We start from the raw sequence: 19,369 nt of genomic DNA on the forward strand, positions 1-19,369 counted from the left end.
AGCTGAGTCTCTTGCTAAAAAGCAAGGATACACGACACTTTTAGACTCCATCTTGGTTTTTCCAGAAAGTACAATGTACCTAAGAAGAAAGAGTTTTCAGTGAAACGTGACCAACTGCGTTTCTGAGTTCCAGTGAGCAGCTCTAGAACATCTAGAACATCTCACACAGGGTAGGATGGGAGAGAAACGCCAGCTTGTCCCTCAAGTGGCATGAGTTTCTGTTCACATACACACGTGTTTTTAGCTGTGCTGGGGCAGCTGTCTGCCCTGGGGTGGGGGGATGGATGCAAATTTACCAGGCAGAGAGCACACACATGTGTGCACAAAGACCACTCATTTAACAGAAATAGCTCCATGTTTCCTGTCTATCTGTCATAGAGATTTTAAAGCAGAATATTTACACACACATAAAAGCTGTGAGATGGGTCAAATTCTTCCACAATAGATCACTTTTCTTTCTTTTTATAAAATTATCAGTTTACAAAAAAAGTAAAAGTGATACATGGTGCAGTGGGTGGTAGCAGCAGGTGCACATTCCCAGACCTGACCTTGACCTTCCCCAGGACAAGGTGGAAACGAAGTTCACCTCAGGTTCACTTACAACCGACAGATCTTCCCCTCCTTAAAAAGCCTAATGCTAAAACCACTCTCAACATGAGGTTATTCTATTTACACAGTAGCTGTATGTATCCAGACATTTTATTTAAAACATTAACAAATTCTTCTGACCTCGGAGGCAAAAAAAAAAAAAAAAAAAGAATCCTGAAAAAATTCTGTAGAGGGCTTTAGTGGCTAACGTATAAGGAGAAGGAAGAGTAGGTTCTTTGGCACCTCTTTAACAAGCTCATTAATAAAATCCCAGTTTGGGGGCTTGTCACCAATGAAGGAAGAGCTGCAGGAGAATATGCCTTTCTCAGGATGAATAAAAAAACAGTCAAAGGGTAATACTTCGTTCATCTCTCTAATCGTTTACACGGAATTTGGTCCACTTCTTCATTTACCAGTCAGTTCTTCTAAAATAAAAACCCAAAACTATACCTTTGGTTACAGCGTTACCTCTTTTGGTTTAAGAGCTGATGCCTTTGTTTTTGCTCCTCAGGTAGATTTCTCATTATCTTCGCCGATCTTCTGAACCCGGGAATACTTTTTGCATGAAGACTTAAAGCAGCCAGGGGGCCAGGAGAGCGGCCAGGAGAAGCAGCAAGGAATTGAGCCTTGTACGTTTTTCTCGAAAAAATAAAAGATGGGGAACCACCAGGCTCGGGACAAGAAATTAGTCTGTGAAGAGACCTTCAAGTTCTGCAAATAGTAAAAAAAAAAAAAAAAAAAGAAGAAGAAGAAGAAGAAGGAAATGAGACCCTATTTTTCATCATTTGCATCCTATCTTTTTTCTTAATTAACTTGTCGTTCATTGTACCGTAACAGAGAAAGCAGAGGAATCAGGATCACAAGGCAATAAGTGTCTTTGTTTTATTTGTTTTGGTTTTTTAAAAGATTTTATTTATTTATTTGACAGAGAGAGAGACAGACAGAGACATGGAGCACACAAGCAGGGGTAGTGGGAGGCAGAGGGAGAAGCGGGCTCCCTGTTCTGCAGGGAGCCCGGATGCAGGACTCCATCCCAGGACCCTGAGATCATGACCTGAGCTGAAGGCAGCCGCTTAACCTACTGAGCCACACAGTCATCCTGGCAGTAATTATTTTTGTGTCTTTTCCTTGATTCTGACATGTTTCTGGTCTCAGGCCCCTTTCCAGCTCATGTAAATTCTTCTGCCTGCAATCCTAGTAAGAGACTCGGGCATGGATGTGAGGGTCGGCCAGGAGGACCCAATCTCAGGACATGTGAGCAGGTGGTCGAGGCTGAGGAAGGTGGAGGGGTGAAAGGCGAGCTCACAGGGTAGAGCAGATCTAAGGTGAAAGGTGAAGGTTTTAGGTGGATGGTGTAAGGAGACACCCAGATGGAAGTGTAAATAGGAAGGAAGGTGGAAATGGGAGTCTACAAAATGGGAGGAGAGCTACCCACTGAGAGGGCATCTTTCTGTGGATACCACTAAATGAGAGCTGGAATTAGACCCTTTACAGAGGACATCTGCTCACAAATTGTATGCACTGGACAATATGGCGAGACTATCCAAAGAAAAATCGTGCTACACGGGCTCACTCTCTGACACCAGGCACACATACACACCCCTAGACTAGGAAAACACAGAGAAGGGGAGGAACCATCCCATCCTGGGATGACAGGAAGAGAGCAAGAGTTAGGGAGTCTTCTCAGAAGACATAGCCTTTCAGTTAGCTCTTACAGCGTGAGCAGCAGAAGCAAAGACAAGGTTGTCTGGGGACAGAAGGCAACAGTAACAAATAAGGAAGTATAAGAAGGGAGGCCAGAGAGCCCAGTATCACCAAAAGATATACTAAATCCAGGAATCCACGGACTACTTATTTTGCCTGAAGTTTAAAAATAATTGCTATTCTTTTCCTCAAAATTAGGTTCTTTGAGGGCAGGGAGCACGTCTTACTGAGCTGCAGCACAATGCTTCTAGAGAGAAGGTTCCTGTATTTCAAGTTAGCATTTATACTTCTTCAGTTCTAGTACTGATTAGTCAAATGAGGAAAACACTGTGCGCTATAATTTTACGGAACTTTGGTCCTTAAATGTCATTTATATTTGTGACATGATTTGGCTGAAGAGGCCATTATGGGTCTACGTTTCGGTGAACTGACCCAGACCACACACGTGAGTGGCCACCCCATGGTCATCCCCACAAAGCTATCTGAACCCCCGCTGTATGAAAAAAGGGCCACTGCACTGAAAGAAAAGAAATTACGCAGGGATGACTTCACTGCTCTCACCTTTTCATTGGCCATTGAATGGTACCACCAAAACAGCCGTGTTGTAATGTAATAAGCAATGATCACATCAACAGTATAGTGTTCATGAGCTACAAGGATGCAGATGATCCCGGCGGCACTCAGCAGCCAGCAGATTAAATGATACCACCAGAAGTGACGAGGCGAATCTAGATGGTAGAAAAAGCATAGCGTTAATGGGATTCCCAGAGACGAATTTAACGATTACCGATTACCGTCTACGCTAATGACCTTAAGTAGAATAAGATCAGGAAGTCAGCGGAAGAAGGAAACCGCTTAACCCCCCAGTCACTGTCAACCCGTCAGGATTTGCTGAGACAGGGAGGGAGCAGGAGGGAGACCCCTGGTGGCAGGTGGAACAGCCATTCGCTGGAGAACAGTCCTTCTCTAGACATCCTAGACCTTGCTCACTGCTAAGCCACTCAGTAAGGAAGAGAGCAGAGTTGTTTATTAGGGTGGTTGGAACTGGCTCATACCGGCTCACGGAAGGGATCCCACTGGGAAGAAAAGCAGTAGGGGTCAAAAGCAAGGGTAGTTGTCAAGGAAAATATGGAGGAAAATGAGAAAGCAAGAGTCATTTCAGGTCATACAGAAACTTACTCTGGTTTCTCCAGAGGGAGAAAAACAGCATTCGGCTAGCAATATTTTGCTTCTCAGCAGTTTTATACTGTTATTGCTAATATCAACTATAAGTGCTCCCTATATAAAGCTTAGGATCCTGGCTCATTCACTTGTGGATTTTAGCCTTCCTAGTGAGTCCACTAAGAAGGTCATCCTATTGATCAGCTGTAAGAGAGAACCAGAGCACGCATCAGGTTAGACAGGGTCAGGCCCACAGCTTGCCCCCACAGGTGCCAAGGCCACACAGGTAGAGACGCAACCTTTGGTTCATTGCCAATATCTTTCTCTTTTCTTTAACAGTGGTTTCCTTTATTTCATTTTATTTTAAAGATTTTATTTATTTATTTGATGGAGAGAGACACAGCGAGAGAGGGGAACACAAGCAGGGGGAGTGGGAAAGGGAAAAGCAGGCTTTCTGCTGAGCAGGGAGCCCATGTGGGACTCAATTCCAGGACCCTGGGATCATGACCTGAGTCAAAGGCAGATGCTTAACGACTAAGCCACCCAGGCATCACCCCCCTCCTTTTTCTTCTATTTTAAAGCCTTATTGGCTCACAATGTTAATACTCTCACAAACAGAATCATTTCCTATTTACCTGTGTCTCTATTCATAGCGACATTTATTTCTAAGTGCAGAACTATGGTCAAAGACCAAGAGGGTCCATTTTCAGAAGTTCGGAGGAAATACCAAATCAGGTATCTTTCAAATGAAAAACAATTTTGGTCCCAAGTGGGACAGAAAGATAATAAGCCTGTATTTGTGACTGGAAGCCTGATTTTTCCATTTTTGAAGGCGCTCCTTATTCCTTCTCAGTTGGTTCATCCTGCCTCTAAGTTCTAGCACATAACTGACAGACTCCTAGAGTTTTAAAGCTGGAAGAGGACTTACCCTTTATGGCTTGGGTGGCCAGATCCAGGCCCCACAACTGTTCTGTTAGGCGGAGAATACTCAAAATGGAGCCACCATTTAGAAATCTGGAGCCTTCCCTAACTGTGCCTTCTTTAGAATTCCAAACTCCACCCCTTCCCCAAGGTCTCCCACCCACCCAGCTTCCTCTGCTGATAGGTCACCTGGTACTTATTGCCTCAGAAGTGGGAACTGATTGGGCAAGCCAGGACCATTTTGCCTTTATTTATCCACAAGAAGCAAAGCTGAAGCAGACAAGGAGTGAAGGGGTGGGCTGAACGGTCATTTTACTGCTTGTGGAATTAAGAACGAAGTTTCAGGAAGGGCTGGAAATACTACCGCTGCTCTGCCACAGAAATGTATTCCCCGTTATGCAGTCACATTGCGACCACGGCTCACTAACTGAGCACAGTGGCTGACCCGAAGAAAAGATTTTGTATAAATTATCTTGAAATAGAAATGGGAAAATGGTAACCCCTTTCTGCTTCCCCATTCTTCCACAGGAAGAACACAGAGCTGAAATATGGTGATACAAATATTAATCCACTCCACTTGTCTGTGTGGGATCCTAGCCCTAGCTGTCATCGAATAATCATACAGATAGTGGGTTTTCTGTAGTAGCAAGGTTAAAAAAAAAAAAAAGAAAGAAAGAAAGAAAGAAAAGAAAAATTTCCCCCTTTCTTAGTAAGACATTTGGTTCTAACCACTAGGGCTGACTTCTTCAGGCTAATTTTATAAGGAACTCAGGCCCCAGTGATAATATTTACATAACTGTAGAAAGCCCACAAAAACGGTCCTGGTCCCACGTTTTCATCTGTTCTCTTGACACCATTCAAATCTACTCATGACAACCACACAAACAAGGAAAGAGACCAAACAGATCAAAAGGCGGGACGACAAAAAAACATAGGAAAGATGCATCGAATTCTAGAAGCAGACTGCTCAAAGAAGCCACTGGGAGCATGGCTTACTCAGAACAACAATACATGGGATCATTTAGAAGGTGATGGTTTTTCCTAATTGCATGGGAAACAAGCACACATATGCAATGCTCTGTTCATCGGCAGAACCGATTCTAGAGCCAGGTTTATATTAAGCATCACAGATCTGGGGCGCCTGGGTGGCTCAGTGGGTTAAGCCACTGCCTTCGGCTCAGGTCATGATCTCAGGGTCCTGGGATCGAGTCCCGCATCGGGCTCTCTGCTCAGCAGGGACCTGCTTCCCTCTCTCTCTCTCTCTGCCTGCTTCTCTGCCTACTTGTGATCTCTCTCTGTCAAATAAATAAATAAAATCTTTAAAAAAAAAAAAACAAACAAAAAAAAACAGATCTGCCATTTCATTTCTCACCAAAAATGAGAAAAAGGTGAAGATAATTCTTTCACAGCTATATGTAAACTTACACAAGTTTTAAAAACCTCAAGCCAACATCATGCCAGGGGAAGAAAATCTCTCTACATACTGCATTGCTATTGCTCTAAAGTAAAAGAAAGATCATCAGCAAGAGACCCAGACAATTCCTTAGCAATTTTATAAGCTCAGACAACTTGGGTTCCCCAATATTCTAAACAGAGCCAAGAAATTAACAGCATAACCTCTGGGGTCAGCCTGGTTGAGTTGGAACATCCCGTCCTCCAGTTACCAACTGGAGACTGTGGGAAGTCATTCTCTTGATGTTTAAGTTCCCCTCTGAAAAATGGGGAAAACAGGGCTTCTCTCTTGGGGTGGCTGCAGGGGTGAGTGAGTTATTTTGCATCCAGGGCTTAGAATAGTGCCTGGCACAGAGTATTAGGTTTCTTTGCTATTGCTGACAACAGCCCTTGGTCTTTGGTTATTTTATACAATTGGTCCTCGGTCTTCTGGGGTGGTTCTCTTCGTTACTTTGAACCCACAAGGGCTTTGCTCCAACACGAAATTCTTCCCCATCCTCAGCCTCATCTTCTTTTGTAAGTTTCCTATGATTTTCAGATTAGAGAGAAGCTTCTATAACTCCAATACACCTCTGGACTGGCAAATAATGGATCTTACACACCGGTGGAACTTTTTCCAACAAAAGTTAGAGTTAGAATCATAAATGACACAGATCACTCTATTAGCTCATCAGAACCAGTAACCAGGACTTAGACATATAGTGACTGACACTTAAGGAAGAGACAACCCCCTGATTTTGGTGCAGAAACAGACTCAGGTTTCTTCCCATTACCACTCCCACAGCATGAGGGTGAAGGCAGAAATAAGAGGAAAGTTCCAGAATGCCCTCTGCCATAAAACAGATGTGATGGATGCTGTGCATTTAACACGCTATACTCTCTGTACCCCAAGTGGGCGTGTGGCATTTACAAAGGAAACAACTCAGAAGCTACACAATTCTTACCAAAAAAAGACTTCAGTTCATCTACTGTAAAGAACCTCAGTTCTTTGTCATAATACTCTCAAAGCAGAATTTAAACCTAAAAAATCCCCAGGAAACCTAAAGGACAAGAACTCCTTTCTGGGGGTGCCTGGGTGGCCCAGTGGGTTAAGCCTCTCCCTATGGCTCAGGGTCCTGGGATCAAGCCCCGCATCGGGTTCTCTGCTCAGTGGGGAGCCTGCTTCCCCCTCTCTCTGTCTGCTGCTCTGCCTACTTGTGATCTCTCTCTCTCTCTCTCTGTCAAATAAATAAAAAAACCTAACCCCCCCCCCCAAAAAAAACCTTCCTTCTGCACCACTAACAGATAAACTCTGATTCCACACTGCCACTGGGCAAGGCTGAACCTGTCTGGATTAATGATAGGCCAAGAGATGGTGGAAGGAGCAGGACAACAGATGGGGAAGCATCCTTCTGCTGGTCTTTGCCAGAAGACTTCCTTACAATGCTGCATAAGTGAAGAAAGTTGAGATAAAGCTCTAAGAAACACTGGAGAGGGTCCTGAAACTAAAGGGGAAGGTTAATCTGACCAGTGTTGCAAGGAAAAAGTATCACTCATTTTGAAAGGACTTTGAGATAATGGGTCTAATTAAATCAAACGTCAGAAATAGACAACAAGGGGATCTGCCTGGTGACTAAAATACAGAGCCCACAATGAAGTAGACCTTATACCAGCCCTGAAAGCTGATGGTATATACAAGGATTTTGTAGAATGGGAATTAAGTGTATTATTATGGAAAGATACTTCACGTTCTTGCCTACACATTGTTCTGTAGAAAGAAATGATCAATACTGGCAAAATGTTCCTTAAAGATGCCTACTAAATCAGGACACCTGGGTGGTTCAGTGGGTCAAAGCCTCTGCCTTCGGCTCAGGTCATGATCCCAGGGTCCTGGGATCGAGCCCTGCATCGGGCTCTCTGCTCAGTGGAGAACCTGCTTCCCTTCCTCTCTCTGCCTGCCTCTCTGCCTACTTGTGTCAAATAAATAAATAAATAAACGAATGAATAAATAAATAAATAAATTTGTCTGTCAAATAAATAAACAAAATCTTAAAAAAAAAAGATCATAGAACTCAGCTGGAAAATGATGACACTGGAATGGGACAAGAAAACATCTAAAAAGGGGGAAAACATTAAATTATTTGGAATGATGGAATGGACGTTCCATACAATGGAATTTTCACTCGTAAGTCATTTACATTTCCAGTGCACTGATTCTTTTTGCAATAAGCCCAACACTTTTTCTTAGCTGCAACACTATAATAACTTTTCATACTTTGAGAAGAGGAGGGTGAGAGACATTGTGGCGGCATGCTAAATGTTAGAGAATCCAGGTTTTAAGCCTCCAGTGTCCAAATCACATACGGCTAGTTGAAATGATTTAAATATGCACATACACACAGGCGCACACCTGTCTCTTTCATAGCTAGCCATCCTAATGGAACAAGGGTTCCCATCAGTTTCCAGGCTTTGGGATCCCTCCCACGACAGTAGTCAACAGAGTGGGAAGGAGTTAGTACTCACATTCTTTGATGAACAAATAAGTAAGTGTCAGCACAACGGTGTGACCGCTGAAGAGGAAGTCTCCGCACAGGATATGGGACCCAGTTATGGACAGCCCACCGCCAGAAATCAATCGTAGAATTCGTTGTATTTTTGCCTGTGAGTCTCCGTTGAGCTGAAAGACACAAGATCAGGAAGAAAATTTACGAGCCAGTGAAATCACACTTCAGCCTAATTTGTGCGATACTTAGAAGAAAAGGTTGTGCTCTTTTCCCTTTTAACTTAAAAAAGTCAAAAAGAAGACAAGGGGGAAGATCCTCAAATTCAGTTTGTTGTACTGGCGAGTTTTAGTGACACGTTTTCAATTATTCAGTATGTTACTAATAATATGTTTGGTGGTGGTGTGTCCTTGGGCAAAGCTTTTAAAAATATTAATAACCAATGACTTCACCACAGCTATGCAATAAAGAGATCAAAGCTACTTTCTTTCCTCTTTGTAGGGGGATGTCAGGGTTTCGGATGGTTAATATTTGATTCAGCTGAATACCACATTACTAATATTCTAAAGTGTGTTTGGGGACCTTGTGTTAAGTGGGCAGCCTAAAGTGTGCACAGAGCTATATTAATATCTGATCAAGACATTTACAGTTAGGAGCTGCGACACATTACATAATTCAAATAGGTTTGCAAATGGTGCATTAGAGATGTATTGACAGCTTTAAAAGTGAGTAGCTTTGGTCAGGAAAAACATCCCCTAAGGAAAGAATCTGTTGTTGCAGAGGGACAGAGGAGCGCTCTGGTGGACAGTGATACAGAAGCCCCTAGAAGCCACCATGATGACATAGGAAAGAATGATGGGCTAGGACAGGAGTTTGACCCAACAGCCAAAAGTTTATATCCCATTAAAACTGACGCATATAGGACGGAGTAGTAGACAGAGTGGGTCAAAATGGTAGGCATGGAAAACTGGAATACTGAAATGCTTGGGAGCCAGAAAGAAGGTTTCAGATCAATCTAGTATCAGGTGAGCAGGTGTAGAAAATCAAAGAATAATCCTCAGAAATATATTTGGGTAACAGTACACATGAAAAGAGAAATACAGAAAGACCACTAATAACTAGTCATTGGGGACCTAAGGGGCCAGTTCTAGGACATGCTACCTTTTATACTCAATGATGATCCTTTAGGCAACTGGCCCCTGAAGCATGGCCAGTCCAGCCTTGGTAGTGGTTTAACAGGTGCTGAAAACAGGCAGAAGCCCAAGTAGATGCAAGGGAGTGAAGGAGGGTAGATGCCTACGGGTAGATGGGAGGAGGGTCCGGGAGTAGAGAAATTCAGTTAGCCTCTAAAGCAACTGGAAAACCATCCTATCCAGCAGGACAGGAATCGGGGCAGGATTCCCTGCCGAAAACATCACTCCTGGGGACCCTAGAACCTTCCTGATTAAAAAAAAAAAAATTCATATGGATCTGGAAAGCTTTCTGGTATTCAGATGACCCACGTAAAAAGGCAAACACACCGTGACTGGTTGATAGTTGAGAATAAGGCTCTGCAAGAGAAAATGCCGTAAACCAGGATTAGATGGTAAAGTGAGAAGTGACTTTCTTCAAAAGTTTGCTTAGGCCAAGCACAGGTGGCAAAACCAGAACATAGATATTTTATCAAGACTTCATAGTCCTTGGGGTGCCCGGGATGCTCAAACTGTTAAGAAGCTGTTAAGCTCAGGTCATGATTCCAGGGTTCTGGGATCAAATCCCACATCCGGCTCCCTGTCAGTGGGGAGCCTGCTTCTCCCTCTCCCTCTACTGCTCCCCTCTGCTCTGGCTCTCTCTCTCTCTCAAATGGATAAATAAAATCTTAAAAAAAAAAAAAGAAAAAAAAAGAAAGGACTTGAGAGTCCTTAAACCAACATGCCAGGGAGCAGGTGATCCTGCCTTGAAAAGATAGGATCTGGAAGGCAGCAGAGGATCCCCACGTGGGGAAGGGTAAGCACTGCTGATGGAGTGGCAGGACCCCCTCCAGGCGAACCTCAGGGTGGTGCACTGCAAACTACATGACATAATGTGACATGCCTTGAGGTGGAAGACAGTCTCCACCTCGGGCTTTATCGGATCAGTCACAGTCCTTCAGGAACTTCTCATCACGTGGTTGGTACAAACAACCGTTAACACCGAGATAAAATTAAAAAGTACACATGCTGCCCAACCCCTGTGTTCCCAGTTTAAAAGGACACATTCTTCTTCATTTCAAAACTCTAACATTTTTTTTTTTTTAATCTGCTCACCTATCCCAACTCAATACTCTTAATTCTCTAAGGGCAGAAACACTTAAAGCCATCAGTCCCTCCCTTGACCCCGGATTAGACAGACCCAAAGGTCTCAGCAGACCAGGGGCTGAACTATTGCCACACATGGTCTTCTCCCCTCTTCCTTTCAGCAGCGAGGGTGAATGGAGATTTCTGAGAGCCCTGGATTCATTATGCCTTTACAGAACAGACGAAGCACGCTCTCTTACTGCTCTGTCTTTTCGCAGTTCATAATTCCTCAATCCTGTCATTGCTATCCTAGATGTCCATTTGTGCTCCGTGTAAATGCTAAATAGCACCTCAAGAAAGTGGGGGTGAAGAGGTAGAAAGAAAACTGGGGAGAGTGGGGGAGGCTAATGGTGAGAGTTGGGGTTAATGTTCTTTTTTTTTTTTTTTTTTCTAATTCTGTTTTGGTTCACTGGGCCTGCATCACTCACCACTTAAGACTCTAGTTCTTATTAATTTCCTCATTTTCTCAGACACCATTCCATGCCCTGACTGGGTACGAACAGAAGATGTAGATGACTAAGAGGACAGGCATCGTCGATCACAAGCACCCAGAGCAGACAGAGCTCGGTGCTCTTAAGGGTTCCTGGAGCTGTCCCTGCCGCACGCCATGTCCCACAAGAAAGTACAAGAGAGCCCAGACCGGCTGGTGCCAAACCAGAAAACTCACCCTGCACTGTCCCTTTAGTTCAGAAGAAAAGTTCTCTGGGCACCCATGGCCAGCAAAGCTTTCTCGGGGAAGGGACTAGAGCTATCCCAGACCAGCATTCTTGCCTGTGGCAAAATGGGTTGGAAAGACTCCATCATTTCATGCAAGTCCTAATGACGGGGCCAAAATGTATTCACATACACTTCTCCGAACACAGGTTTTTGTGACTGCAACCCCAAACTCGGACTGGTGGGCTGACAGCATCTGTAAGCAAAAGCCTGAAAGGGAGCCCCAGGCATAGATAAGGGAGAAGGCAAGGGGAGAACCAAAGTCCGAGGGTTTCCCCAATCTTGTGAAATCACATGTGGGGACTGTATCCACCGAGGAACAAGCTGTTTTAAGCAGTGAGGACAGTGTTTGACAACCCCTCCACCCCCGCCACCCGAGTGGTATCCAGACATGCGGTCCCGTCATCGCTCACAGGCTCAGACAGCAGTCCACTGAGTCAGCAACAGAGAAGGCAGGTATATGACCCAGGCGCCTCGGAACTGCAGAACTCTGGGCACTCAAGGCCTGTGGCTGGCCCACATTTAGAAAGCAATCCTGACTTCTGCTCTGTACCACCGCATCACCTCCAGTCGAAGTGATCTGTGTGTCCGTGTTACTGAACCCTTACTCAAGCACCCACAGCCAGCCTGCTTATGCAGCAGCAAGAGGTCTTGACAACGGAACGAGGGGGCGGACTAGTCTGGAGGCCACCAGGGCTTCCACTGGGAGTATTTGTAGCTCGGTTAGCCAGTCGTATGTGTACTGATGTGGCTTCTGAAAATTGCAACTCTTCCGGGGGGGGGGGGGGGGGAGTGACCTTTAATTTGTTTTCTTTCTGTAATCACAGCAATTCACCTCTGCAAATCTCACCCATTACTGGGATGGGCTTGCCTTCTTTTCTGTGCTCGCTTCTTCATTTAACGCATAGCAATAACCCCCTTCGGAGTGTTTATTATGTTTCTGAGCTTCTCCCATGCCTTAAATTAGTTTCACTAAAAATCGGCCAATGTTTAAATTCAATATGTACACTGTTTTAATTACAGATACTTTCTGCTTTGATGGCTTTGTAAAATTATAGCTTCTCCAAACCACACCTATATTTGGCAAGGGAGACTGTGGACTTCCTTAGAACAACTCTATTTTTTCTTCCACCTTGGACATCTGCTTAGTGTTCAGTAAAATATGATGTTGGATTTCACTCCCTTGTCCAGAAATCACATGATTTGTAAGTTTCCTTTTTTTTTTTTTAATAAGCCAGGGCATCCTGGGGTCTAAGATGATTAATGGCTCTCTCAAGAAATGACTCTACCTGGAGAGACTGTAAATCCCGCTCAAGACAGTTTCAGTATTCATTCCCAAGTGTATCCCAGCAAAAGGCCACTCCGTCTTTCCATGTGTTAAAAACTTTGGGGTCCTCCTTGGCTTCTCTTACACTCATATCTGACTTTTAGCACATCCTGTTGGCCTTACCTTCCAAATGCATCCTGAATCGAACAACTTCTCTTCACTTTAGCGGGCCACAAAGGGCCTAGGGGACCCACGGCCTGGGCCACCTCCGCCTTTCCAACCTCCACTCAGCCACATGGGCCCCCTGCCATCTCTTGAGTCCGCTGTGACCTGGGATGCCGCCCAACCACACAGCTCACTTCACTGTCTTGAGTCTTGCCCCAAGGCTTTCTTACTACAGAAGCCTTTCTCTCTCTCTCTGAAGTCGTAGCACCCGCAGCGTCCCAATTACCCTGGCTCACCTTTTCTGTTCTTCATCTGATAGTGCCTGACTTAACATCACGTTACAAGGGGTGCCTTTAGTTTTTGGCTGCCATCCCTCAACAGAATATAAACTCTCAAAGGACGACGACTTTGCTTTGGTCACTGCTGTGGCTACAGTGCCTGGCCCGGTACACAGCAGCAGCTTTAACATGTGTAGAATGAAGAAGTGCATGAATAAGTAAATGAGAAGGCCAAAACGCAGAGCTGAACACCCTGCCGTAACTTTTAGTTAGCAGCACATGAATTTCTAATGCACCAAGATACAGGTCTTGCGAACACATTGGAATGTCTTCCCTCCAACTCCAAAGAGAAACAAGAAATGGACCAGACTGCAGTGACCAGCTCTAAGAGTATCTAAAAGAACCTGCCACAGAGCAAGCGGGTGTCACCAAGTGTTCTCTTCATTCCCTCTCCATGCCAACTCCGAGGCGCTTACCTTTGGGGCACACTGGAAATGCATTCCGGGCACAGGGAGAGTGGTGACGTACATCGTAATACAGCGATACAGGTATAAAGTCCCAATGATAAAAAAGAATCTGCGTCCCACGATTGACCTGAAGGAAGAACAGGGATGGGGAGAGACAAGTTGACTCGTGGTTTCTGCTCCGAGTTCAACACAAAACAACGTTTAACAGAATACAGAATTATTACAGAGTGGGCATGAGCAGACCCACTTCAGAGCTCACACACAGGCTTACGTGTGAACGGCCCACCCAGTGTTCCAGAAATGAAGGTTCACCTATTGGAAAAAATCTGGGAGGGTTAGGACCCAAAAGGAATGTCTGTGGGGAGTGGGGAAGTTATAACAGATGAAGGTTCTAGACAACCACCTATCCTAAAAAAGGTGCTCTTCACCAGAGAATTCAATGAACTGGTCTATGTTTTCCGTCAACACGGTGCATTAATAAAACCTTCTCTTGAGAATGTATCGAAGGTATAAACGAGCCACGGTCGCAGAGGAATTCAGTAATGAGCTAAGGTGATATTACATAATTGGACACACAGGGAAATGGGGCAACTAATTTAACCTGAGTTATATAAGCAAGGTTTATTTGGAAACCATCTAAAAGTATTTTCACAGTTTGGGCATGAACTATTCTGTCTGGGATTATATAGATCTTCAGAGGACTAGATTCTGAAACTGTCCAAAGTACCCTTGTGTCTTTGTGGGCATTTAACGGTGAGCTCTAGGCTGATCAGTTTACCTTGAGCTTAATCGACCTTGATCAAAAAAAGCAAAAAAAAAAAAGGATAAATACCACAAGTACTTTTACACTTTATATTTTTTTTGGTGGAGACTGTGGTCTTGGAGTAACATTAGCACTTGTCCTATACCCCCGAGTCCTCACTCCAAGGCAGTGGTTCCCAGAGGTCTGACTTTGTGCACACAGAGGCTCCTGTTGGCACCACGGCCCCATGGGTTATCTGAGTGGGCTTTGAGGGTTCTGAGTGTCCTTATGTCCAGCTGAAGATGACAGCTTGTTTTCTGCTGTGTAATTAGGGGTGGGTCCTTAAAGTCTGGGTTCTGGGGAGTCAGAGATGGGGGGCCCTGAAAGCTCCTGGAATTGCTAGCTGTAACTTTCCCAGCACATAAACTATATTCCTACAGGTCTCTCATTTTCAGTCTCAAACTTTCAAAACGAATACTGATCAAAGACTTCTGGAAAACTAGGTGGTTTCAGGCATGTGGCATATTTTTAGTTTTCTCCAAGACTGTGGTCTGACGTGGATCAAAGTCTAATTCAGGTAACTGCTGGGACTTCTAATTTACAGAATTATGTATGAATCTAATTTTAGTTGCTTGTTTCCAGTAGCTATTTTCAGAATATTCCAGGATTTCTGGGGTCAAAATATACAGTAGAAGACTACCTAGACTACTAAATGAGGGGCGCCTAGGTGGCTCAGTTGGTTAAGTGTCTGCCTTTAGCTCAGGTCATGATCTCGGGGTCCTGGGATTGAGCCCCATGTTGAGCTCCCTGCTTAGTGGGGAGTCTGATTCTTCCTTTCCCTCTTTTGTGCACTCTTACGCACTCTTTCTCTCTCAAATAAATACAATCTTTAAAAAAAATAGACTAATAGTGTGCCTGGGTGGCTCAGTGGGTTAAAGCCTCTGCCTTCAGCTCAGGTCATGATTCCAGGTTCCTGGGATCGAGTCCCACATCGGGCTCTCTGCTCAGTGGGGAGCCTGCTTCCCCCTCCCTCTCTGGCTGCTTGTGATCTCTCTATCAAATAAATAAATAAAGTCTTTAAAAAAAAAGACTATTAGGTGAAAGTATTTATTTTGTATAAGGCCATTTCTTTCTTGCTATATGAACTCTGCCTTTTCTACTACTGAAAAGGAATGGGTGATAATCAGGGGCAAGTCTCTCCATTTGGTTAAGTGAAAAACAATTCACCCTTTGCTTCAACCTCAGGCCCAAAAAGAGTGTTGAACTGTGTGCTCCGTGCTGTAAGACAAGGTGAATAAGCAGGAATTATTATGAGTCAATTATATTTATTCTAGCATTCTGAGTTCAGCTGTATTCAGAACTGAAAATTAACTTAGAAGGTAAAATGTGCACTCTGAAACCTTATTTAGAAAAATAACTACTGCTAATGATTTTTTATAAGGTGCTTTTATAAGAGAGAGCAAGTAGGATTTCTCACGCAGCTAGGATGTTCAAAGCAAGTTATAAAAATTATTCTATTAGTTACTGAAATGATACAATTCTACCTCAAAAGCAAAAAAAAAAGGAAAGAAAGAAAAGAAAAAGTATGATTTCCCCAACAAGTTTCTGATGACGGATTGTGACCAAAACAGTGGATATCATCACAATGTGTGGCCAGCTATATGACCACAAGTTTGTTTGGAGAGGGAGAATCTCAAGCAGGCTCCATGCCCAGTGCAGAGCCCGACTCAGGACTTGATCTGATGACCCTGGAATCATGACCTGAGCTGAAATCAAGAGCTAGATGCTTAACTGATTGAGCCACCCAGGCGCCCCCACGAGTTTTGACACGGTAAAGTCCAAGGTGCTCATGGAGAGGCAGCTCATAACTTTCTAGATAAAGATTCAAATAAATTGAGACTGTGCTCTGAAGCACAGTAGAAGCCAGCTACTTACCAGACCCTGGAAAAGGCCTCTTTACATATATATATATACACACACATATATATATGTGTGTGTATATATATATATACATGTCTATTCATATATGAATATATATAGTCATATATATGCATATATATAGTCATATATATAGTCATATATATGCATATATATGAATAAAATGTTGATCTAAATTAAGGGAGAAAGCAAACACCTTTGGCTGAGGCAGACTCTTATTTTCAACAGAAGTGTCAACAGAAAGAGAAATGCTAAAGTTCAACAAATCTATTGTTTGCTTTTGGCATAAAGCCTATCGCAGCTTAACAACTTTGGCAGCAAAAAGTTCTAGTAAAGACAGTTGGTAGCTGCCTTTTACTTACACACATGAAAGAAAATGTTTAGGAATGACTTCAGTTTGCGGAACAAGCTTTCAAAAGTGCAAACTTGAATTTGGGGAACTCTGGACTGGAGAGAGATTGAATTCCACTCTAGAAGCAACAAACAACTGAAATAACAGTAGAGCATAAATTCTCTCTTCTAAACATGATCTTGTGGCACGAATGCAGAAATCCCATTTTGAACAGTATGGACTAAGTTAGTAGACATTACATTTTTAAAAGCCTCCGTGTATGGGCAATGTTTTGATCTAACTTATATTTTAGTGATTTAATTGCTAGCATCTTAGTAGAGAACAAAACATCTGAAGGAGAAATGAGATGGAAAAGGAATTGAAGGGCCTTGTTTTTATGGACTAGCAGTCAGATCTCACAGGGAAGCAAAAATAACCACTTCAGAGCTACGTCCTATTTTTAAGCATCTTTAAAGCAAAAGTGTGTGGCCTCACTCCTTCCTGATTGCCCCTGTTCCAAAACAGGGAGACCGAAACTGGTGAGCTAAGAGGTCCTTTGTGGTGCCACAGGGAAGCTGGGCAGCACGCTTACTTTAGAAACCTAAAACCCAAACTGCAGGGACCCACGCCTAAATGCAGTTTCTTAAACTCTTGTGACTCGACTGCCAACAGGCAACAGGAAAGAAATGTAAAATTTGTGAACTCAGAGAATGCTATTGACTACAGACCAATCCACCCATCACATTATGAGTTAACAGAGGAAATTTCCCAGCCACTCCATTCCCCACCTGTTAAAAGCCTAAAATAACAAAAGCATGATGAAGGGAAAGTTGTTCCTTTCTAAGCCTCTTGATTTATCATGCAGATCCCACAGCACCAAGGAGCCTGAAACCCTGGACTGCACCTTGAATTCGTCAACTCTGAATCACCAACCACAGTACATCTGGAATGTCCTGATGGTTACCTCTCATACACCGTTGCTCAATAAATGCTTATTTATTCAACACGGTAGATCCTTCTGTTGCTTCCTGTCATCGAATGCCTGGATAGGACTGAATTTATCAGACAAAACGGAGAAAGACCATTTCAATTACACATCTACCCCCTCAAACACACATGTAGGGTAAGCCCTCCCCCCCAAATGGGGAAGCCTACTTACTTGTATCTCAGAAACAGCCACTGGGTGATCCATAATCCAACTAATATAATCCCATTGATTTCTGATACAGAAAATGCCCATTTTACCCGATCAATGTAATCAAAAAACTTGTCTGGTAGCGGGGGGCTGAGCTCCTTGGGAGGTACCCTTTCGTGTACAACCGTGATCATGACGGTGGTTAGGACAAGGTTGAAGAGGGCGTACACGAAGGCAATGCCTGTTTTCCACCACTCCAGGGGGAATTTGTTCCTGGATTCAGTGGGCATAGCAATCTGGATATAGTCCGGGTACTTTTTGGTGCTCTTTCGCAACCCATTGGATAAGCTCTTAGGTTTACTGTTGCCATTTTTGTTTTCTTCTTCAGCAGGCTCGGCAGGTCTCGTGTAAGTGTTTGCGGGATCGTTGGTTTGATTTTCCATATGTTCTTCGAGTTTTGCTGTCTCTATAATATCCATTGTCCCCCAGTCTTCAGATCAAAAAGGAGATGGGAAAGTTCTTGATTTTTGTGCAAACTTAACTTTTCTAAATCCTTCTACTTCTGAGATCAACATGGATTCCTATAACTGATTTTGTTTCCTAGCACAAAACGTAGAAGGGAACCATCTGATCACTGTTCCCTCCATGTAGCCGCCTGCGGTCCACTCACCACCTTCGAGAGAGGAAGCCAATTTTCTTTCTCCCAGAGGTGTTACTATCCCACCTGCAAAAAGAAAACAAAAACTATGTTCAGAAACTGCGCTTGTCCAATTGTCAACCATTCAAAACAAAAACCATTATTAACATAAGGAAGCAAATACCAGAGCCATTTGCTTTGGAAATATATCGTCAGAACATGGTTAACATTGTTGAGATGGAGTTTATTTGTAAAATATGGAGTTGTTTTATCTTGGAGTTCTTGTCTCTTTTTGAGCTGATGTCAGTATAAATAGAAACATTTTAATCATCAATTCCTTTAAAATTTCTTTAAATAAAAGTCAGGACCCAACTTTGCAAACCCTTCACCAGACACTATTACTTGTTGCTAACCATGAAGTCATAATAAGCTAGAACCTCTCCAGAGATCACATCACTCTTTCCTAAGACTGCTACTTTCCATGAACCTGGAAGAACACAAAACTGGGATGAGCTGCTCATATGGACTGGATAACACTCATTCTCTCCATTTGTCAAGTCCATTTTTTATTTCCCCCTGAAAAAACTGGAGCCTTCTCAAGTGACTACTTTCCAGAACAGATTCAAGAACCACACATTCAAGACACTTAAATGGTATTGCCTCAGTTTATCCTTTGATAGGTAGAGATAGCCACACGCTCTACACTAGGAAAGCTGACAGCCTTCAAAATAATACAGAGAAAAAAGTGTTAGCTACGTCTCATTGAGGGAACAAATTCTACTTATTCCTCGAAAGGCAAAATCCTACGATTGGCATGGGAAATTAGAAAGGAACAACATTCCGGGACAGCCACCGCAAGATCTACCAGGCAACAGAAACTGACGCCCAGAGGACCCGCTCCCGGCACTCACCACCAGGACACAGAGGAGGAGAGGGTATCTTTGGCTCAAGCTTCCCCAGGCTCCACAGAGAGCAAAGACTTTGCAACACAGAGCACCAGCACCAACTCTTTTATACTGGGCAGCAACACAGCCCCAGCTGTTCTCAATTTAGGAAAGCCGTATTTTAGTCCCT

General features: G+C 43.6%; 1 protein-coding gene across 1 annotated transcript; it reads right to left on the minus strand.

Annotated features, from left to right (window-relative positions):
- Positions 1–745: 745 nt before the first annotated feature.
- Positions 746–18,386, minus strand: LOC111157064 (sphingomyelin synthase 2). The gene is made up of 5 exons (XM_022518285.1): positions 17,683–18,386; positions 13,522–13,639; positions 8,329–8,482; positions 2,854–3,020; positions 746–1,299 (listed from the first exon to the last, which is right to left on the minus strand). The coding sequence occupies exons 1-5, from the start codon at positions 18,135–18,137 to the stop codon at positions 1,096–1,098; spliced, it is 1,098 nt and encodes a 365-aa protein (XP_022373993.1). The 5' UTR covers positions 18,138–18,386; the 3' UTR covers positions 746–1,095.
- Positions 18,387–19,369: the final 983 nt, after the last annotated feature.

Source organism: Enhydra lutris, unplaced genomic scaffold (genome assembly GCF_002288905.1).
Source record: "Enhydra lutris kenyoni isolate GAN:26980312 unplaced genomic scaffold, ASM228890v2 scaffoldscaffold3, whole genome shotgun sequence".
In the NCBI taxonomy this organism is placed as follows: Eukaryota; Metazoa; Chordata; class Mammalia; order Carnivora; family Mustelidae; genus Enhydra; species Enhydra lutris.